The sequence below is a fragment of the Gambusia affinis genome, linkage group LG17 (genome assembly GCF_019740435.1).
Source record: "Gambusia affinis linkage group LG17, SWU_Gaff_1.0, whole genome shotgun sequence".
In the NCBI taxonomy this organism is placed as follows: Eukaryota; Metazoa; Chordata; class Actinopteri; order Cyprinodontiformes; family Poeciliidae; genus Gambusia; species Gambusia affinis.
This window is the reverse complement of record NC_057884.1, coordinates 13,330,478-13,354,062: the sequence shown is the minus strand read 5'-3', so window position 1 is coordinate 13,354,062 and position 23,585 is coordinate 13,330,478. Positions and strand designations below refer to the sequence as shown.

The following is a 23,585-nucleotide window of genomic DNA, read 5'->3' as shown; positions in this document are numbered from 1 at the left end:
GCTCAGCTTCTTGTTGGCAAGGCAAGATAATATGCTGCTTCTGGTTTGCTTCCAAATCACCTTTAAAGTGAAACTAAGCCTAATTATCAAGAATACCAGACATTCATGTGGCGTATACTGGAAGGAAAGCTGGTGATGTCAATAAAGCTCAGCAATTAGACTGATTGGAATATATTGGAGTTTCTATAGAAACATCCCACATTGTAAACAAGTTATTATTATGCCAAGACTGTACCAATTAAAGTGTCCCAAGATTTCACAATAAAAGGGAGCACATCTTGTCTTCTGTCATCTCTTGGACAAATTGATTTGTGACCAATCCAGCCAAAGCTCAGCTCTTCCTCAAACTAACAGCCTGCTGATAGAGACCTGACTGCTGTGTAACACTGTTCATCAATAACTATGGCTAATAAAACAAATAGCCTTGTTTATGATGCAGAAAACAGCTCTGATGGTGAGATTTATGCAAACTTAATTAACTGGAACAAAACAAGAACATATTCTTATCCAAGTAAGGTAGTTAGCCTATCCTTTCAGCAGGGATCCTCAGCAGAGCGTGATGCATGTTTATTGACATTTTGCAATCGTATATGGAGAATCAAGGCATCATTTAGCATTACCAATGAAGGTAAGTATGTATTAGCTGATGTGTTGTTTGAACGTTACAGCATTGCTATGTCTTGGACCAGAAAACACTGACCACAAACTCTAAAGGCACAAAACCATTGGTCACTTTTATAAAAATAAGAAAGAAAACATGTACATGTAATATTGAAAATGAGAAAAGAATTTGAAAAGTAAAATTTATTTTTTTTGGGGGGGGGAAGTACAGGACTAGGGAGCTAATTAAAAGCAGGCATTGCAATTTTCCACATCGCTTCATTTCAAGTTAACCTTTAGTAAAGTCCTTTAGTACGTTACATTTAAGTTTGAATTTCTTACAAGGTTACAAAATCCTCATTGCATTTTACTGTCAGAAATTGGAACAGAGTTAGAAAACAAGGTTAGAATAATGTTCCAAGACTTCCACAGACAGGCAAATGTTTGATCTTTAATTTGGTCAAATAGTTTGAATGCCTCATATATATAAAGATTCCCCATTTAGGCTGTTGGAGTAATATTTATTTTATCATTTTTTTATCATATCCATCCATCTTCTGTTCACCCTTGTCCCTAATGGGGTCGGGAGGGTTGCTGGTGTTTATCTCCAGCTGCGTTCCGGGCGAGAGGCGGGGTTCACCCTGGACAGGTCGCCAGTCTGTCGCAGGGCAACACAGAGACATACAAGACACACAACCATTCACACACACACTCACACCTAGGGAGAATTTAGAGAGACCAATTAACCTGACAGTCATGTTTTTGAACTGTGGGAGGAAGCCGGAGAACCCGGAGAGAACCCACGCATGCACAGGGAGAACATGCAAACTCCATGCAGAAAGACCCCGGGCCGGGAATCAAACCCAGGATCTTCTTGCTGCAAGGCAGCAGCTCTACCAACTGCGCCACTGTGTCTATCATACTTTCCTTTTTTATTACATAATTCCAATCAGTCTGCTTACTTTTTAATTCTGGGTTCTACTACTTGCTCCAATTGATCCTTAGCATATATATATATATATATATATATATATATATATATATATATATATATATATATATATATATCTATCTATCTATCTATCTATCTATCTATCTATCTATCTATCTATCTATCTATCTATCTATCTATCTATCTATCTATCTATCTATCTTTTTTCTTTTTTGACAATTTTTTCAGCTCTGGGAAACTTTGAAATAAACATTAAAATTCCCAATAAAATTCCCACATTGCAAAGCCAATAGACTTCAGATGGGACTCAAACTTGAGAAGCCTGCATCAAGGTCTTTGGCATCTGTTTTGGGTTCACCCGCTATAACCACTGCATCACAATACGCTCCTTCTTAACATAATTTAAATTAGGTGTGATTATCTTTGATTGAGCCTAAATAAATTTTAATCTTCTCCAGAATGCTCTTGTTTCTACAAATCTGTAACAGAAATCATTCAATGGAATGGTAAGCAGTTTAGCTGATTTTATTTAAAGTATGTGGTGGATTGTGAGACTGATTTATTTATGCATATTAAAATAGTTTAAATGTCAAACATCATTTTTAGACCTTGAAGCTTTGGAGCAAAACACAAATGTAACTCACTCTGGTATTCTAAAAGAATATATGTATGAAATCTTAAATTTGGCCTTTCTGACTCAAGTGTTAAAATTCTTTTGTTTAAATGTTCCTTTTTCCAGATGGAGAAGCTTGAACAGCAGAGCTTTGTGTTACTCTGCTTTTTTCTCAGCAAAGCCAATGGACTTAATCACGGCAGCGAGGCCTGTTCCCCACGGAGCATCAATGACTCGTTACCCGCGATAACACGGCAGGACCCCGGCTGACGGAGGCGATGCCTGAATTAAAATCCTGCTCCCATGGAAACGGGCTTAGCAGCTCGCTGTGCAGCATCACCTCTGAACTTTCGTCTTTGTCTCAGGGCCGTGACAAGTGCTGTGAAATGGAGATGGGGCCTTCAGCAGAAGAAAAAGCACAATAATGCTACATTCTTTTAGCTGTCCATTTTATGAGCCTGCCACATATTTTTGAAGTATGAAAAGGGGCCAGCCTTGCTTGTGGAGAAGCCCTTCAGAAGTTGATGAAAGAGCTTCATGGTGGCATTCAAAGAGGGAAAGATCCGCACTCAGCTGATAGAACCCCACCCTATTTTTACCTTTATTACTATAACTACATGCAGCTCCCAGTTAAGCCCACATAATAGTGAAACAGTGTCCTTTACTGCTAAATGGCTCCCTCCTCTTTGTTCCTTGAACTTCTCAACAGTTACATTTTCCCCTCTGTTCCTGATTAAGTATATATCAAATATTCATGGCTATGGAAACGTGTAACAATGGCTCTTAAGAGAGCCTGCTGAGTATCTAATTTATTCAGACCATACATGCCTGAAACCCTATGCTGCTTCAGAAACCTCACTCTCTGTTTTTCAGTACGCCCAGGCCAAAGTTCCACTGGTAATGGTCGCAAGGAGAGCCAAAATAAATGCCTGCTGCTTGTTTTCTTTGTGAGTGTGGGTTACTGTGTGGTGCGTTTTCCAGTATCCAGGGACTAGCTGTACTCGGCTAAATGTATGCATCAACTGCAAAAAAAAACAAAAAACTATTCAAAAATATATTTTAGGGTACGTTGAGTTAAACTCTAAATTGCTTCAGATTTTTTGTTAGGGAAATTTGCAGAACCATCACAGAAACTATCTGGAGTATTCAGCAGAATCTTTACTTTTTGAGGGCAACAGCCTCGGCAAAAATAAACCCATCAAAGAATCACAAATACTTAAATAGAACCAACATAGGATGTTATTACTTTGGTTAACCATCTTTACGGCTGCTGATGTAAATGGTCAAAAATGTGGAAAGACAAAGTAGAAGGGCTGGAGCTCATTGGGATCAAATTGTGCAGGGATTTATTTTTTATTTTACTAAAAGTGAGAGAAAGCTATGGACTTAGTTTTGTTGTAAATGCATCTATTTAGTATTTTTGTTCACGTCAGTGATTTTGCTAAACATGTTTCCTCTTTCTGTATATCTCTATTTCTATTTTTGCTAGATTCTGAACTGTCTTATTTTGTCTCTACCTGAGCCACAACATCTCCATGTCCCTGAATGTACTCTGCTTGAACCTACTTACACTTTTGCAGTTTTATTCCTACTACAGTTTGTAAGTTTAAGAATGGATTTCCAGCCAGCGATTTATATTTTTTGAGTACAGTCTCGCAGGGAGGGATGTTGCACTGGTTCAGCAACTGTCTACTCAGAAGAGGAGAACAAAAAAGAAATGTTTTTCTGTTGGTTTCCTGAAAAATGAAAGATAGCAAGTCGCCCCACCAAATTTCCTACAACAAAAGCTCATTGTCGTTTGTTTTCTTCTGCTATTGATCTTGTTTCACTATGTTTTGGTTCCACCCTTTGAGTAGGAGTTTAATTGCTGCGTGAGGGACAAACATTACACAAGGTCACAAAATCAAAGTTGCAGCAAATGAAGCTTTAACAGACGATGAAATGAACGTCAAAGGTTATGTTAGTCGGTTGCCTTCTTACTAATTGTTTTTATATTCAGCTCGCATTACAAAAACCTCTAAATCAATGGTGAAAATGATTTTTGTACAACATGGGGGCTGCACAGCACACTGATTCACAAACATCATTGGTACATGAATGCTAATATGCCGCAGCCCTATTTTTAAAACATTAACATTTGTTTCCAAGTAACACATTGTATGTTGAAGAAAGAGAAACCAAACAGCTTTTGATTTCTCCTTTTTAATCCAGTAATGACTCTCGAACTACCTGCTGGTCAGCAATAGTCACATTGTGCAATCAACAACTAGGAAAATTATTTTCCCTGGTCGTGACACAAGATGTTCACCTGACAATAAACAATCAGCACAAGTATATGTCCTGATTGTCCTTTTCATGCACGGCACAAAATCCGTCACATACAGTTTGCATAAAAAATCCAAAAGTGCTGTGGGAGCAATGCTTTTATAGCTCAACCACAGGCTGCCCTTCTTCCAGCCTCTCAGTAACTGGCCAAAGGCCTGCAAAGGAACCACTGAGTGAACCAACAGCCCACTGGAGGCCTGACAACATCCCAGTGAATCAAGCCCTGACAAAACCATAACAGCTCTCCTCCTTCTGCCTTCAGCTTCTTTCATCCTCTCTGTATTTTGTGTGTCTTGAGCGGGTGAAATATGACAGATCTCTTCCCGTCGCAGCGGCAGCCGCATTTTTTTCTGTAAATTCATATGTAACCACAGCCTTAGCCCCATCTGCTTTTTTCCAAGGCTTCTCTTTGGCAAGCCTGTGTGAGAAAAAAAGGCCTCACAAACACAGATGAAAAAGCAGCCTTTAGTTATTCCTTTTTTCCCCCCCACTAAATCACCTGGCACTAGTGTAAAACGGGGAAATTACCATGTGAAAATAATCTTTTAAGCACCAATTTGTGCACAAAAACGAGGCTTGTTACAAAAAACTGTCAGCAGTCAGAGTATTGACTCATGGAACAATATTTAGCAACTTTATTGGCTTCTGAAGCACTGAGTAAAATATCTAGCAAAAGTATTCATATCAACTTTAAAAAAAAAATATTAATTGGGTTTTATTAATTGCATTTCTGTGGAGTGTTTTTAAAATGTCTTGCAAAATGCAAATCAAACTGATTAGTTAACTTGTTTTCAGCTCCTGAGTCAATATTTTGTAGAACCTCCTTTTGCTGAAACTATAACTTCAAGTATTACATATTTAAACACAGCAAAGGAGCTCTGCCCATTCATCTTTTTGGATATGTAACCTGCGGTCAGATTTTGTGTAACCCTAAATTTTCAAATCTTGCAACAGATTCTATGTTTGATCTAGAACTGGACTTTGACTGGGCCATGAAGAAAATTATTATGCATTGATCCATATTATTCCATTGTTGATCTGTCTGCATGAGTTAGAGATTTTTATCCTGCTGGAATTTGAACACTCCAGGGAAAGTTAATCTTTATACTTTTGTAGAAAATGGCTCTTTCTGTTTGTTGAAGTCCCAAAGCCTTATGAAGGGCTTGGTAATTTTTTCCAAACTTATAGATCAATAACCTATACTTTATTTTGCATTAAATATCTTTACATTAAGATATTATGTGCTGTTGTTTCAGATATTTGGCCTACTTTATGTCATCAAGCAGGTTTAAGCCCTTTATTTATTCCTCAGGTTTGTCAATAGTGAGGGCTACATTGACTAGATTAAATGTTTTAATCACAGTTAATTCAACAATTAATATTAATTCTGGGGGTTGATTTAAGGGCTGTTGTTATCATTATTAAGATTAATTATCCTTTAAAACAGATGTTTTCTATTTACTCTCAGTACTGATTGGAAACTTTGATTTTAAAAAAGTGAAAGTAGGAAAAATCAGTTGGGGATATTTTTTTTTTTTTTTTAACAGTTCACCATTACTTATTTTCCTTTAACTTTACAGCTATGCACCCCTTTGTGCTGGTTTATCACAAAAATCCTGTTGAAATACAATAAAATCCAACTTAACTTGTTTTTATAATCTCACAAACATAAGTGTAAGAGGTCTGAATGCATTGACAATTCACTGAATGTTAAACTGCAACATTCTGTTCCACAATAAAGATCAAACACTGTACAATGTTGAACAGATAAAAAAGTTTATCTCCTGCTGCTTACCGTAAAATAACTCTAGCTCAATTTCCAAAAGAAAGTCCAACAAGTATAACGATGATATTACCAGAAAAAGAACATAAAACAAAAACACATGGCCAACATAGTAGACATAGTCGGAGCATGACCAAACTCCAAATGAGCACTCAAAGGTTGGATAAATTCACTCAGACAGCCATGCACGTACTCCGGATTTGCAGGAATCGCAGCCAAAGTGAATGCTGGGTTGCACACAGACGGCAAGTCCCGCAACTTCTGTCCACTCAGCTTGTCAGCACTTTTAAGAGGGATAAATTTTGCACAGTTCCACTCACTTAACTTAGCTTTTCCGGGTCAATCAGCCTTCAAGAGTTTAGCACCCCCAACTTCAACCCATCAAACCACACTTCCACTCTGTATTTTTATGTTCCTGCTATCTCGACTGAGCCTTTTCAGACAGAGTTGTAGCACTTAAAGAAAAGGAGAAAATATTAGCGAAGCCAAGGTTGCCAAGACACATTTCTTCTTTTTTTTGTGCTCTCTGCAGATAATTGTCTTTCCATCAAATTGCTGTGACTGGCTGGCATTCAGGAAAAAAAAAAACTAAGCACTTCAATAGTCCATGTAGTGGTGCAAAATGTCATTATCTGTGCACTGTGCTGCATCGGATTTGTTCAGTGTTGTTTTAGGGCAAAAAAAAAAAAGTATTTCACCAGTGTAAATACAAAAATAAAAAAAATGTAAAAACATGCGCAGTGGTTTTACATTTGCTTGTAAAATGAACAGACTGAATAGATGAATATGCAGCAATATGAATACAGGGCATTTTTGCAGTCCTTTAAATGTTATTTGGAAAAAATTACATAAGACATGATGTTGACTTTTAATCAGAAACTGACCCCAAAAAGTCAGTGAAAATCACATAAACCTCTTTACAGAGAAGCCAGTTTACTGGATTTGAGGTGGGAGCTTTCAGCCAAGCTTAGTGTAGAAAATCTCCACTGCCTCTATTTCTCACGTCTATATCTGAACTTTTTTAAAAAATGTATTTTATAAAAAAAAAAAAAAAAAGAAAACACTGACATTATTCAGACGTTTTTTTTAAGTGTACCAGCTCAGTAAAAATGTCTTTTAAATCTTACCTCGGCTGCTGGGATGCCTTCAGGTGGGCGACACTGCAGCAACACTTCCTGCTCGAGTAACACTTCCTTCCCCAGAGGCTCCTGATCAAATGTCTTTCTCAGGTCTGCAGGGAGCAGACAAAGCACACTGTGCATCAGCATGAACCTACTCCACAGTATGTTACTGACAAGTAGATGTAGTGACATATTTTAACATAAAGTTAGGAATAAATGCTGAGTAAAGTGAAACCATTTTTATCACCAAAATAAATTATGTAAACAAACTGCATCTTGCTGATTGTTGTTTGCAACTTTAGTACTTGAGTGTCACTCTCTTCCAACTTTTGGATGCATTTCTGCTCCAACACAACTCAGTCAAAAGGCCAAATTACCTGAGTAATAAGGGGAGGGTTAGCCAGTTCTGGAAAGGCCTGGTCATTAAGCATTTATTTGATTCAGGCACACTGGAGCAGGAATTCATCCATAGATTGCAGGACTGTCGCACTCAAGAACCAGAATTACAAATTCCTGGATTAGAAATAGACTATTTATGCACAAATGCTCCAAGAATTAGGAGCATTTGTGCTCTATGATACTGTAAAATGTATCATATCCTACATTTTACAGTGAAGTGCAAACCATAGGCAACAGCAGCTCAGCAGAGGCATATAAATATGGGAAATATAGCACTTTTATTATAAAATCTAGCAAATCCTTCCAAAATACTCCATGATGCCCATGCTATGTTGACACATGTACACTTCATTTCTTTACTGAGACAAGCTTTTGGCTTTTCTTCTTTTTCATCTTAATTTTTCCACTTTGTCATCTTTTCAATGAAACTGGTGACCTCATTTTCAGCCCTTGACAACTTGCGTTGATTGTTCATTGTCAGTTGTCTCCGCAGTGTCATAAAAACACCTGGCACTCTCACAAGCAACATTTTGGCATCTCATGAAAAAGACCTAAACTAGAGATGAACCAGAAGTAAAAAATAAAGTAGAAGACAGCGAACTTGATTCTGCCACATGATTGACACGTCAAATGATGAAAAATCACTCTTTTTCAGATTTACTACTACAGAAACATGCATATTAGGTTAATTGAGTTCTATAAACTGCCCTCAGGAGTATGTGTGTGTCTGTGCATGGTTCTTTGGCCTGAGTGTACAGGCTATTCCTGTGTCTTGACTAATTTATTGGGCATAGACAATGGATACATGCATCAAATCTAAGAACAATCACTATTTTGTGTTTATGAATGGATGCTATGCCTTGCTAAACTTGGATGCATTTATTGAGTTCAGTGTAAATCAGTAAAAGTGATGGGATGTGATGCATTACCGAGAATGATCCTTAGTTTCTTCATTTTCAATTGGATTTAAAATGAATATTGCTATCAAATCACCTGCAGCACAGTTTTATCTTTTATGTGTTATAGTCCATAGGAAAAAATACAAATCAGTCAAAACTGGAATTGACAAGTGAGACCTTAGAGAAATTGGAAATTTGCATTTGTCAGGAAAAGCCTGAAATGTGTAACTCTACTTCAAACCTTGTTAATGAAAAAAAAAAAAAAACGAGCTTTGAAACTTGACATTCCTTGATACAGTAAGCAGTTAAACCTCGTCTTTACTGATGCCCATTCTATGTTGACTTTAAAGAAGAAAGAAGCTGGTACTTATGAACTGAATACCGCTATTTAGGTTTTTGTTTTGTTTTTTTTATTTACAATGCAGGTAGAATTGTTGCTTTACAATGCAGCGGCGTTTCTTTGTTGCCCACTGCTTCCAGCACTTCATCATGTTTTTATTTAAGCTCTTGGATTTCTCAGTGTTCCAAGGACCAGAAGTAAACGAGGTCATGCTGCATTCAGTTTCTATCCTCCTTAGTTTTATAATAAACGGCATGAAAATGTGCAGAAATTGTTGATAAAAAATTTTTACTTCAGAAGTGTTATTCAGGGTTATTTATATGACTTCTTTTATGTTTTATGGCTCTGGTAGCCTTTATCCATTAGTAGATACTAGCTGGACAGGAAGTAGGGCAGAGAGAGAAGGGGAAGACATGCAGTAACCAAGACCAGAACCAGGAATCAAACCCAGGACAGCTGTAAAAAGGACTGTAGTCTCAGTATATGTAGCACCTGCTTTGCCACTGAGCCAAGTGATGCCCAAATATTTATATTTTTACATCCTTATTTTATGGCTGCACAGCATATTTCAAATGTATCATATTACAACAGTATAAGCATTATGCACATCACAAAAAACTGTTTTATCTATCATAAGTGCCAGCTAATTTTTATACACCATGCATTCGGGGTCTCTTTGCTTGTAGTATTAAATACATTAATACTTAACTGTTCATTAATCAGAAATTGTATGATTTATATATACAATATAACCTAATATTCTACAGCCCTAGATAAAATGTATATGTGGACATGTGCCACATTCTTAGCCTTACATTAAATCCTTCACTTTTGTTTCTTTTTGTGATCAGTGCCACTACTTGGAGACTTTGATTTTTGTCCATATAGAAGTTTGGTAACACTTTATTTGACAGGTTGTTAATAAGACTGTCATGACACTGTCATAAACATGACATAACACCTGTTATGAACATGAGTAAGTCTTCATGAATATTTATGACTTTTGTCATAAAGCGTCATTCGGTGAATCATGATACTTTTAATACAAAGTTGACATCATTCAAAATGTCTTTGTTATGACAACTTGACATTAACCAAGAAATCATGATCTGACATGAATTTGTTATAAAAGTATTACTGATTAAACTTTAGCTTACATAATTTTTAAAGTTTGGCATAAAAGTATTCATATATTCAAAAAAGAGTTTCACTAAACAATTAACAGTAAAACACAAAGACTTATCCATTTTATTTTCCAGCAATAGATTTATCTTGATGTTCATCTTCCCAAAATTCTATGCAACATTGACTGTTGACATAAATTCAAATGATTTTGTCTTAGATGACTTCATAATGGTGCAATATTTTAAAATATGAGACTAAAACTAAAAGCCCTAAATGAGAAGCAGTGATGCAGATTGAACATTTGGCATATGACGGGCTCTAGACAAAAATGCACATAAACCTCTTAACTCTGAAACTCTTGGGCTAAGCATGTAAAGAGATGTCCATATCTATTATGATAGAGTGTCTTGTGAGAGCAGAACAGAAGTAGTATAAAAGAAATATACCTTTAAACTTTAGAGAAACATTTACAATTTTTATGTGTGCTTTAGTTTAATAGTTTTAAATAGGAATACATTATATAAAAATAGAGAGATCTGACTGGGGTTTTTTTTGTGTGTTTTTGTTTTTTAAAACACAAGACCCAGAGGAACCAAAAAATACATATATTTTGATGTTCAAAACACTGAATATGAGTTCCTGTCCTTGTTCCAGTTCAACTTAAGCATGCCTTCGGGGAATATGCTCTGATTCCAAACATTACTGAGCTGAGTTTTAAAAAGCTGAAAGGCTGGATGATAAATTGAAAAGGCTTTTTTTTTTGATTGAAATACAAGAAAAAGGAATAACTAGACAGGCGTTCTCTTTGAAAAAACGATTTAAGGAATTTTATCCAAGGACAAACGCATCATTTGTTTTTGTCTCCAATAAGAGGAAGAAAAAAGGGAACGAAAACAACATGCAAAGGAGGCTATCAAAGTTTCTGTTTTGTTCTAAAAGTTATGCTGCTAAATCAGAACAACAACGCAGAGATTGATTTCTGCTTAAACTGCCTCTAAAAGACAGAAGACTGCACAGACACGGTGTGACAGGTGAGGAGGCAACACAGTCACACATTCTAGATGATACATTTTGATTTACTGCATATGCAGCACAGCTAAATCTAATAAATCAAATTTGATTTCTTCACATAAATGCATTACAGCATATGGAAGTCTTCATGACTGCTCAGTGTGCAGTGATTCAGCATGCCACTGCCCGCTTTAGAGTAAACCATAAAAGCTGGCAGCCACTTACTGGTGATAAGGTCCCAAGAGGGCCTAAATGTAGACCCAACATATTTCATAGTAAAAGACAAAGTGCAAGTCAAAGAACAGGAAACAGACAGGAGAAACAAAAAAAATAAAATGTTTTGTTGCCATAAATACACAGTTGTGAAACAAAATAAAATTAACTTTAAGAGCTTTTTAAAAGTATTTACAGCTCTGGAATATTTTCTCATTTTGTCACATTTCATAAACTTCATATTGTCAGGAGAACACATAGAAACAGCAATTTTAAGACTTGCTAAGTATAAGTTTCACATTGACTTCATTTTCTTCTTTTAAACATGTTAATCTACATCATCAAACAGTAGCTCTGGTCAGCTCTGAGTCCGTCTAGATTTTCAGGATAATGTGCAGTTAGTTTTCTGCTGATCTCATCTGACGATAGTGCCTTCCATAACTTAATTGCTGTGTCCACTGCATCCCTTTAGGTAAAATCTAAACTATACTTCTTATAATAATTGCTTTCTTCTTTCCACTCTTCCATAAAGACCAGATCTGTGAACAGTCAGGATAAAAGTTGTCCTTTTGACAAAATGCTTTCACTGGAATTGCTTCTTTGACGAAAGCTTTCCTTACCCTGGTGTGTCAGTTTCAGTGGATAGGCACGTCATGGTAGTTTGGAGTAATGTCATTTATTTTTGAATGATATATTGAACAGTTTTCAGTGAGGTGTCCAATAATTGGGATGTAATTTTATAAACCAACACCAGTTTAAGCTTCATTCTTATGGTCCATGGTCCTACCCTGTCTGCTGAGACCCTTGATGTTGTTTCCTTTCTACACTAAAATAAATCGCACATAGATTTGTACTTAATAAATACATGACTTCTGTCTGCAATTGTTCACATTACTTTGTGTTGGTGTATCACATGGAATCCCAAGAAAACAGATTGAAATATGTTGTTATAATATCTGAAAACTGGGTTATAGTTTGTGAGGCATGGATGTCGAGCCACTGTAAAATAGTTTGATGTTTACTGCATGTGGAGTTTAGCTATTCCTCTAGTCTACAGTCTCTCCTCTCCTCACACCTCATAACCTGGATCAGCCCTGCGGCCCAATGACGGGGAGCACGATCAGCTGAGTTGGCATTCCTGTGGGAGTCGCTCTGTACACAAACATTTCAAACCTCACAGCTCCATAGAAACAGACACATATGACTACCATTACCTTAAGTGGATGTATTTGGCTACTTGTCTCACTAAATTACGCCAACCTCACACTTCAGACACGGTTTCTTTCCCCACTGAGAAAATCATTAGCGGCTAGAACGAGTCCAGATTAGGAGTGACACAGAACACGTTCAACATCTGAATCTAATTCAGGGATAAAATGTTGGTCAGCAGCTTTTACCTGAAATAAAAAAAATAAAATAAAACTGCAAACAAAGTTACGCTTCTCCATACTTTTAATTAACTTTAATTAATCTGACTGTAAATTGTTTTTAGTTGGTAGGCAATCCGTGCACCGCAAAAATTGAGACAAATTTAATCAGAAGAACTTTTTGTGCACTCCAACATGTTCCTGCAAAACCTTTTTACATTGCAAGTCTGAAAGCTCTGTTTTTAACATGGCAACCTTTTTGCGCAGCAGCACTTGCTCTGACTCACTATCTGATTAAACTGCATATGTTTAGATGATGGGAGAGGAGAGGAAAACAACCCCAGTTTCCATTAGCTTAACGGGATGGAGTCTGGCTCTAACAAGAAGCCCGCCCAAAGAGAAAGCCCACTAGAAGAGCTAATCCATTCAGCAGAAGCTAATGAGAGGGGAAAAGGGGTCCATTGTGATTTGAAGGATAGGTGCAGTGCTGGCAGGCCGCTCATCACAGGTGATTATAGGAGGTGGAGCAGCGGGAACGAGCTCGGTGGGAGACTGGGAAGTGTGATTCTCTATTCGAAAGGCTGGCCTTATAGAAGCAGTAATAAGGGTTGCTGGTGCTTGAACTAAAGAGAACCCAACAAATTTAGATGGAAACTGTGAGGGAAATGAGGGCAAACAGCAGGCGAAAAACACTTAGGTATATGACAATTTAAAGATGAAGGAAAGAATTCAAAAGGCTCAAACTGAGAGAGACAAATGCTAAGTAAGTTTAAACCGGCTGACTCAGGTGAAAAACACAGATGTTGACTCCTTACTGTGCCATCTGTTCCAATTTGGTGGAGATGAGTTCATTTTAAAAGTAGAATTGAGTTGCCAGCTTAACTTTTCATTATCATCACTGAAGTAGAAGCCAGAAGAAAGTCCTGGACTGACTCAGTAATTTGAAGAATGAGTTCAGGTCAATCATCATTTTATGAAATCGAAGAAAACAAACCACTGCTAGATTGTCAATAATATATCAATGTAGAACAAGATTATCTGAATTTTTTATGTCCAACTGCATTGGAGTAACTTTATCCTGAGAAGAAAAATGAACAAATCAGATATTCTGGTGAAAAAAAATCATCCAAACTGCAAATTGACTAAATGAAGGATATTGCTAAGAGGTTTGATTTCAATGTTGTACTGTGTTACTTCCACTGAGTAAACAAAGACCCAACTGTGATAGGCCCATTAAGTCATTGAAGTATGTATCAAATGAAAAGCGTAAATCTCGTTGGCCAAAAGGAGAAGAAGGAGAAAACCTGTGCAGAAAATGTCATGGATCATAAAATGACTGACAGATGGTTGGGAAGCTCAGGCATCTCACTGATACTACAAAAAGACTTGCCTTCAGGCAGCATTTTGACAACAATGCATGAGCAAGTTGTGTTACATAAAATTTATTGTGTTGCAAAAAAGGCTGCCTTGATGTCACAGCTCTGCATAACAAAAACTCTGTTTACCGCATCGCAGTCTTCTGGGGTTTCATTACTTTTCAAATTCTCACTAGAACATCCTTTGGGGAACAGCTTAAAATGAGCCTAAACTTTGGGGCCAGTGCAGAATGTCTCTCATTACTTGAAAACAGTTGTGCTGTGCTGTTCAGAAGGAGGACAAACACACAGTCAGGGAACAAATGAGGGCCATGGAAGAGGAAAAAAGGCGGAATGCTGACATAAATAGGAACCATATAGGCCTTCTACTGTGTATAAACACTGCTTTGCCTCTTCACTTTTTGCTTTTTCTTCTCGTCGATTATACAGAGTGCAATGAAACCAATTCAGATTCTCTAAACTTTCATGTCAGTAAAAGCCTTTTTAACAGCTTGTTGGACATCAACCGTCTGGAAAGTTCAAGATTGTGCTTAGAGAGGAGTGCACAGATGAGGGAGTGGATAATAACAGATAAACTCACAGGCGATGCGGACGTGGGCTTTGCGGCTCTTGGTGGTCCCAGCGGAGCTCCAGGCCACACACTGACACCAGAAGTCCTCCGGCCCAAACAACTCCTCCACCTGCTGCCGGGTGATCTCTATGCTGGCCTCTCTCACAACCAGACCTGCAGAGGTAACAGAGGAAGTTTAGAGAGCAGGAACAAACTGACTCAACCTTAAAGGATTAATAAGAAAAAAAAAAGAAAGAAAATCAGAAATCACTTGGAATAAAACACGTTCCTCTCAGACGTTGTGGTATTTTGGAGGGTCAGTCTGGACTGAGTACTGAGCTGTTTTGGTCTGGGCCCTGCGGGGGTTGGCTTCTCGATGTTACAGCTAACACAATCCTGTTTGCTAACTCATCTGATTAGGGCTCATTTGGATGCCAGGACCTAATAAACAAAAACAAACAAACACACTGGCCCTGGAACAGATGCTTCTATCAACAGCTGCAGTGCTACAGAGGACTTTGCTGCTGCCACACTCTGCCTACATCTGTGTTTGCACATATAAGCCCATTGATATCATATGTTTCCCTAACAGAAACAGTCATAGAAGATATCAACACTTTAATTCCATTTCAGCTCAACACAAATCACATTTTTATGGCTCGGATGTATATTAAGGAACGGGCACTAAACCGCGGACATTTAAGGGTAAAAAGAGAAGTTTGTATATGTTCCATTTTGCTCTAGTTGGGGGGGGTTTAGCTCCAGCAGAGCTTGAACTTTGCATGCATTTAAGCTGGAAGCTCATATTCAAATGTGCTACAACACTTTAGCAGATTTTTTTTTAATATATAACACCCAGACTGTGAATTTTCCCTTCCTCCTCATCCCTTGGATGTACAGCTACATATTAAGTTTAGATATAGAAGTTGAGCAGCATGTTGGAAATAAGTTAATGTAATTTTTCTGAAGTGGTTATGCTCATGGTCAGCTCTGAGGTAAAACTGGACTGTGACATTCTAATCTTTCCCAGTTCCCACTGGGACACATTTTGTTACATTATATTACGCCATCATTGTCAGTCTGTACTATAACCATCACTGATGGTATAATAATAATAAAAAAGGCCATGTTAAGAAGCAGTGGGTTCATTATTCCTTTAATTTTGTGGATCACTTGCTCCGCTGAAGGTTTCCTAGTTAGGTGACAAAACAATGAAAGAGAGTTTGCTTCTGTTGTAGCAAATCTAATTCAAACCCTGCTGAGCTGAGGAACATACTGCTGTGGTGTACATTGCTTTTAAACTATTCTTTCCACTGAGAGATTTATTGTGTTTTTGTGCCTGTCAAAACTCCATCAAAGTAATGCAAAAAGTGACCTTTGGCAACCAGAGAATAAGGATGGAAGACAGCAGAGTTAGTTTTTAGACTTTTTGAAAGCTAGACTCAACAGATAAATTTAACATATCTTTTTTATTATACTGGCGAGATTTTCTAGGCTTTCAAAGACCACTATTTTATTTGTTGTTTTGATGGTAGTGACTACCTTTTTGCTAAGATTTAGGCTCCAAAACTGGCATGATGTAGTCATCAGCAATTCTGAGTTAAATTTAGAAATACCTAGGCCTTGGCCAGGGTTAGGAAAGGACTATATTATCTTCAGGTTATCATTACTCTTCATACTCTTCAGGTATCAGGTTATCCTTGATACTGATTTATTGCAGCAGGAAGTAACTGTTGTCAATAGGACATTATTTTGGCCCTGAACTGGTGTAATAAATTATAGAGATATCTGTGTCCCTATCTGCATCCATTCTGTATTTTGCAATCCAATTCATTACAGAGTTATTCGATGTCAACTCAACCATGATGGGCTAATATAGGACACATTGAGAATCTAAATTCATAGCAAAGGGGGATTAATTTTAAAGTAATTTAAGAATTGCTTCACCAGTTCCAAACATGTTGAATCAGGTGAAACATCTAAATGCCCCCCAAAATAAAGTAAAAAGCCTACATCATTGTAATTTCAGTTTTTTCTTGTTTAAAACCCAATGTGTGAGATCACATTTTAGTTGAAGGGGTTTGGCTTAACAAGTAGATATGAAAAGTGTCAGGTTCTGGCTGAATGGAAAATACAATAAGAGCAGATGGTTAAAAAATGAACATGCCATTTTATTTCAGGTTCATCGCATTAACACAGCCTACTTGTTCCAGCAGATACACACACCAGGCACATTGACAACCAACGCACCAGCTTAGCCCTCATGTAAAATTTAAGCAGTGCGCCGACAGGCAAGGGAGCAGCAATGTCTGGAGTCTCACAATTTGCCTCTGCGTTTTTCCACACGTGTGTGCCACTGTAAGGAAGGAAGTACTGTTGCATGCTAATGTGCTTGCCTGAGAGAATGTTTTGTTAGCTTGATAATGTCAAGGATGGATGTTGAGCAGTGGGAGTGTCTCTAAACAGCAACGGGAAAAATCAACAGCAGTGAAAATAATTGTACTCTCAAACTACTCGATGTCTGAAGCTTACACTGGGGAAACTCATCTCTTTTTTTAGTTTTATGTTAAACATTCATGGATTTGAGTAACATGTCTGTTTTTAAATGTTACTTGTGTTGTAATAGATTAACTAAAATACTCATGATGATCAAATATCAATATACATTAAAAGTCATAATTAAACCTGGATTAAGTTTTCTGAGATATGCTTCGCTTTTAACACAATACAAGCAAAACTGTGAAAAATAATGTTGTGACAAAAAATATTTGCCCTCCTACACATTTCTGCATATTTTGCATTTTTCTTACATTTAAATCTTTAAGACTATTCCAAACGTCTTCATATATGGCAAATGTAACCTACATAAATATCTAACATAGTTTTTAGATGATAATTGTATTTATTAAGGGACAAAAGCTTTCCATACTAACCTGACTGTCCTCCCTTGTTTAATCATGAATTGATGTTTCAGGCTCATCCAGTCTCTTCAGCAGTGCTGTTGCTTGACACATAATCTTTAAGACACTGAAGTATATATCAAGCATGCCCTAAGAATTTGGGTGGTCTGTTTAAGGTGGCATGTGCGCTGCTCCACTTTACATTTCATGCACTGCAGCCAGCTTCTGCATTGTTTTCTTCAGCCTCTCCACCTCCCTGTCACCCCACTATGCACTCTGGGGTGGGAGACCTTCTTTTCATTTCCTGATGTGTGGAAGACAGGTTCAGTGGGAATATATATGCACTCATTACTCTATCAAATGCTGAGCAGCATGGCTATGGAGTGATGAAATTTGGCTTTCATTGGCTTTATTGGCTAATAAAGATTTCTTTAAGCATTTACACGTGATTTGTCAGACCAAACTGTGATTAACAACATTTCAGTCTAGGTTCACAAGCTGCACCCAGACCTGATTACAGCCAGAACAGCAGAATCAAGAAGTCACTTAAATGGAGTATGTCTCACAAATCAAGTGCACTAAAAGATTTTGAATAGCAACACAATCTGCCTCGATCTAAAGAAAAAGAAGAACAGATGATCTATCTGTCTGGGAAAATTACAAATCCGTTTATCAGATTTTGGGGCTCAAATAAACCATAGTTAACACCATTAGTCACAATGGATGAAAACATGCAATAGTTTTGGGCGACTTTCTCAGGAGTGTTCAACCTACAAAAATGAATTCAGAAGTGCATCAGTGACTCATCACAGGTCTCAAAAGAACAGCATCCAAAGCTCTGCAGACCTCACTTGCCTTAATTAAGTTCAGTGTTTGTGATTAAACAAGAAGAAAGGCATTTATGAGAGCGTTTCAAGGCCGGAACCACTGCTGACCAAAAAAGAAAACAGCAGATTGTCTCATATTATGAAATATTCCGTTAACTGCTGAGACAAAAAGTGGAACTTCTTGGAAGGTGCGTTTTCATGTTACACTAACCCAGCCTATTCAAATTTTTGAGTTTGATATGATTGAGATTTGAGGGTATTTTGTTGCTACAAAGATTGATCCAAACAGTTTTCATATGGGGGCTAATTACCAAATTTCAGGTTGACTTGTATACTCTGGCTATCTTTTTTTTTATTATAAAAATTCTTTAATATTCATATAAACCACAAACAAACATAAAATGTATTTTTAAGAGGTCAAATACTTTTTCATACCCCTGTAACTGTGAAGTCACCCTGACTTTATGTAGCACATCATTACAATTAAGAACACTACAGAGCATAGCATTAAATTTACAGCCACAAGGGCTGAAGTAATTGTGAACCCCAGCAGGACTAATGATGAGGGGCTGCTTCATCCAACTACAGCCATCAGCCTCCATTCATAGCTGGCTGACACAGGGCACTTTATTAAAAATAATTCATTATTAATGTGACTATAAATGTGAGCTAGCCTCGCTCTTCAGTGCTAGCGCCTGGCTAACATTATTGATCAGACTGGTCAGGAAGGAGGAGGAAGCATCGGTCAATAAAGACGAGCAGAAGCAGGAGGGAGGAGTATGGGCACTCATTATCGGACCAGATGAAGAGGACTCCCGTCTGATCATACACCTCGTTTCTCAGAGGAAGTGACAAGCTGTCTCTGGTGTATATTATACGAGGTGCTTGAAATTAATTTACCGGTCATTTGCTCGGATCAATGCTCATTTTGTTCAAAAGATACTATAACCTGCCCTCGACACCGGGAGGTAAAACATTTCAGCACTCACAAAACAAAACTGGGACTGTCAAAAGTGTCAAAGCTATGTTTTATGACCTTTACACTTGTCAAAATGAGTTGTAGTTACACGTGAAACATATAGCAGGAAATAGCTATAAGAGAAAAGATGACCCCCGAAACCTAAATGGCTCTGCCACAAAGTCACAGAAAAAGCTATTTTGTTAGAAGACCAAATTTACTGGCTAATTTCTCTTTGTTTCTCAGGTTTTGTCCTTCAATTACTGAAATAAAGGTTCTCTTAATCTATTGGACTGTGAGTACTTTTCTTGTCCATACCCCTAACAGTTTTTATTACCCCACTTAAAAACAATTTCATCTTGATCATCTTTTTGTGATACACATTGCTATACCTTTGTGAAGATTGAAGGTGAAACATGTTTTCCCACTGGGATTTTGGAGATCTTGGCCAGGCCTATTTCAACCATTTTCCATACTACAAATAATACTGGAATACAGTAGACCGCTATCACATGTACAACACAACCAGTACTTGGCATCGACTTCTGCAGCTATTTCAGATTTGCTCTTCGGCTGTTTGCAGCCACCCTTACTATGGATTTTGTGTAACCTTCTCTTGACTTATGCCTTTGTACATTCTGATACTTTGTAACCTCTATGAAAAATATGACTTTAGCTCAAGGATTTCAGAACAGTCGAACTTTGATGGAAGGTGTGAACTTTACAAGACTAAAAGCTGAAACACAATCAAAAAGTGATAAAACTTGAAGTATTAGTATAAGGAGGTGCACCTATGGAACCAAGCTTTTGCTGCTTTCTTGCTTCTTATTTTTACTTCCCCAATAGATCTGCATATGAGCTGAATTTTACACATTAAAGATGGAAAGATTTGAATTTAATAATATTCGTTGCATTGGTTTACATCACAAATACCTTGAATTTCAATATGGCTATGTAATTTTTTTTAAAGCCACTATATACACTGTAATCAGTAAACACAGTAAACATGCACAAGTGCCCATGTAAATGATTAAAAATCTACCCACAACTCCTGAAAATCCCCAAAAACAAAACAAAACAACAACAGTCTCAATCCTATAAAACCATCTTAGTATGGGATAATAAAATACAGTGCAGCTCTAACAAAAGCGCATAACCTAGTCCCCCAATTCTCTGCAGCAAAGGGTGAGGGGAATCATGCTGTTGCTGTTGCATTTGTTCACTGTAATTTCTAAATGCTCTCTCGAAATTTGGATTGATGTATCAATGTTATATTACCGAGGTAAAGAAATGTAAAAGGAGATCAAAGTTTAACGGCGTCAGAGACGGAATGGGCGGTGGTCACATATGAAAACAACTGTGAGAGGGGACAACACTTCTAATAGAGGGTTTAATCTGATTTAGTTAATCAATATATTCAAATGTGGAACCAATTTATTGATTTTATTATAAATGGGTATATGTAAAAAAAAAAATTGAAACCTGAGGGAAAAATGCTTTCTACCTCTTCAAGTAACCTAAATGAATTTTTCATGATTGTGATCTGAAGTCGTTGCCATGAGGCTGGAGACCAAATCTAACACCAGTCAGATGTTTCCCTGATGATTTAGCACAGTGGATGGTAATAGAAACATCTGTGTGATGAAAATGTTTGTACAGCTCGGCACACAACGCTAACACGAGAGTGTAAAACATCTGGATAAATATGCTATGGATACAGCCAGAAGCCTAAAATGAACACCTGCGGTTTCTGTCTTTAGTCTCTTGTACATTTAATCTCAGTATCTGCGACTGTGCTATTTGCATAAGCTCATCAGTTCTCTCCATTATGGCAGTGAGACAGAAAGAAGATAGAAGGCAGTGAAGAAAACCAAGGAGGGGAGCGATCTAGTTTCTTTAGGCTGTTATTAGTGGTATTGACCAAGCTTGCTGGTTTCTATCGGTGTTCCCTTTCTGTCAATTTGGAGAAATCAGAGAGCAAATGAGTGGGTTGAGAGCAGCAACACACATGCACTGAGCTCTGCTGGTGTACTGTGTGTTTTTTGTGCTTTGCAAGAGTATAAACGAATGAATATCTGTGCAGTAAATAGCCTGTGGATATGGCTATGTAGAGTGGGTGCCTGTATGATGTGTGGGTTGTTTTTCTTGTTGATGCTTTTGGCACAAAACCTCCTGACACAAGGGCTAAAAGCCACTACTACCTTCTCCCTGTTCTTTGTCATTATAACTAAAACACATGTCGGAATTTCTGTTTTCATGCGAACACACACAAGGTTGCAAAAATGAAAAGGTTTCAAGATTTTCAATCGTTCCTTTTAAAATTAGTGCCTGGTGAACAAATCTGTTTGTGCGTTTTAAATAATGTACAAGTGCTGCAAAACCTTTGGTGTAACTTTTAACAGCTTGCTATTGTCTTTAATTTGATGTTTTGCCATGCAGGTCACTACGAAGAGCAACAGTGAAGCCTGTTTTTAGTCCACATCTTGATAGAAACACACTTTTAGGTCCTTGAAGTGCGTGAAAACATGCGCTCATGACCTTAAATGCTCACACTGGACTAAAGGAGCAGTGTTGGGTGTGTGTTTGTGGAAGCTTGAAGGCATGTGTATAGCAAAACAGTTGGATGAAAAGGGTAAATGCAATGTGATTGGTACCTTTGGGCAACAGAAAGAACTCAATTCCAAATACAGCAGCTGAATGCAGGCCAATCAGCGCTGGCTTGTAGTGTGTAATGGTTCTGGTGCCTTCAGGGTTTGAGTTCTGGAGAAAACAACCCTGCTGGAGATTTGCTACCTTCACTTCCCTGAGATGCCTCCTAAAAATATATGTGCAATCTTAAAGACAGACTTTATGATACCTTAAAACTTGTCTGTGTGTATTTTCATAGCCCTTTTTCAGAACAAATATGTAGGTTTGTAGCTCATGTGATAATTATAAACCAAACAAAATGTGAATGTGCAAAAATTTGGTTACATTATAATTTATGATGGCAGGTAATGTGTTTCCCAACTGAAGCATTATTTTCTAACACTTCTCTATAAAAGCCTTAAAAGTCCACACAAACCTGAAGAATATGAGTTTAAGCTTTTAACAGCAAGTGAAATCTAGGTCAAGTCAAGTTCTAAATCAAAGTATAAGGCTTGCAACACCATTTGTATTAGGAGTAGATTGAAAGAAATTGCTATGATCAGAGAACCTGATAATAAAGGAACCTTAAAGGCCAAATCCTAGTATTGTCTAGTATTCTCTGACAGTATATAAGGTATTTTTGGCCTTCAACATGCTTCTGACACTTGCTGAACAGTGAAAACAGATAATCATGTTTTAGAAAGGCTTTAAACAGCAAAATTATGTTACATTACAACTTTATATTTTGAGACCTTTATATTTATCTGACCTTTTACATGGTAGTTACAAATGAGCTTTCAACTGAAGCCTGAAAAAAGATTTTGCCTTGGGTGTGCAGTGAAGGATTTTTGTGCAACTGCTCCAGATGTATCTTATTGCTTTAATAAGCAACAAAATACATTGGAGTATGGAATAAGATCATCATATTTTTATTGGTTAGTAGTTGCCTATCCAACATTGAGGCAGCATATAATGCCGTGTGCTTGGAAACAAAGGCTCAGCAATAAAGCTCCTAGCCAGGCCCAACTAGCTTAGACTTGTCTCTCGGATAACACCTGCAGGTTCACGCAAACCATTAACACTCCGAGGTAAGGCAAGGCTGTGGTTTTGTTTTTGACTGGCTCCATAGCAAAAACACAGACGTCAATAGGCAGTGCAAACATCTTTTCATGAGATGGCCATCTTGATATAAGGTCAGAAAAAAATCTTCAAAGAAAAAACTCTTGGCATCTACCTAATGCTAGCAAAGAATTTAGAAATTTTGCTTGCTGAATAGTTCTTCATCAAGTTGCTCTCCATGTAGACTAAAATGAAAATCTATCTGCAGGATTCTCAGATAGGCGGATTTCACTTTAGAGGATTATTTATTCTATGGATAAATATTTGTCTATTTATCCATAGACAAATATTTATCCATATTTGTCTATGGATAAATATAAATCTCCTGTTGTGACAGAATAGTCCCATGGCAAAAAATCCCAGTAGGATTTACTAGACATTTTTCAGAAAAGTGATTTTGCTTTTCAGTCATCAATATGTGCAAGAGTTGAATGTTTGTGAGATGTTAGTTGAGAGATTATCAAAAGGCAATACAAAAA

The 23,585-nt window shown here is 37.4% G+C and overlaps 1 protein-coding gene across 3 annotated transcripts in view; it reads right to left on the bottom strand.

The window, feature by feature from the left end:
• The window catches only part of unc5cb (unc-5 netrin receptor Cb), a 144,453-nt gene that overhangs the window by 42,380 nt on the left and 78,488 nt on the right, over window positions 1-23,585 (bottom strand). For all 3 annotated transcript variants that reach the window (XM_044096282.1, XM_044096283.1, XM_044096284.1), the window contains exons 3-4: window positions 14,705-14,848; window positions 7,401-7,504 (exon numbers count right to left, since the gene is read on the bottom strand). In XM_044096282.1, coding sequence (XP_043952217.1) covers window positions 7,401-7,504; window positions 14,705-14,848 — 248 coding nt within the window. The remainder of the gene's footprint in view (window positions 1-7,400; window positions 7,505-14,704; window positions 14,849-23,585) is intronic.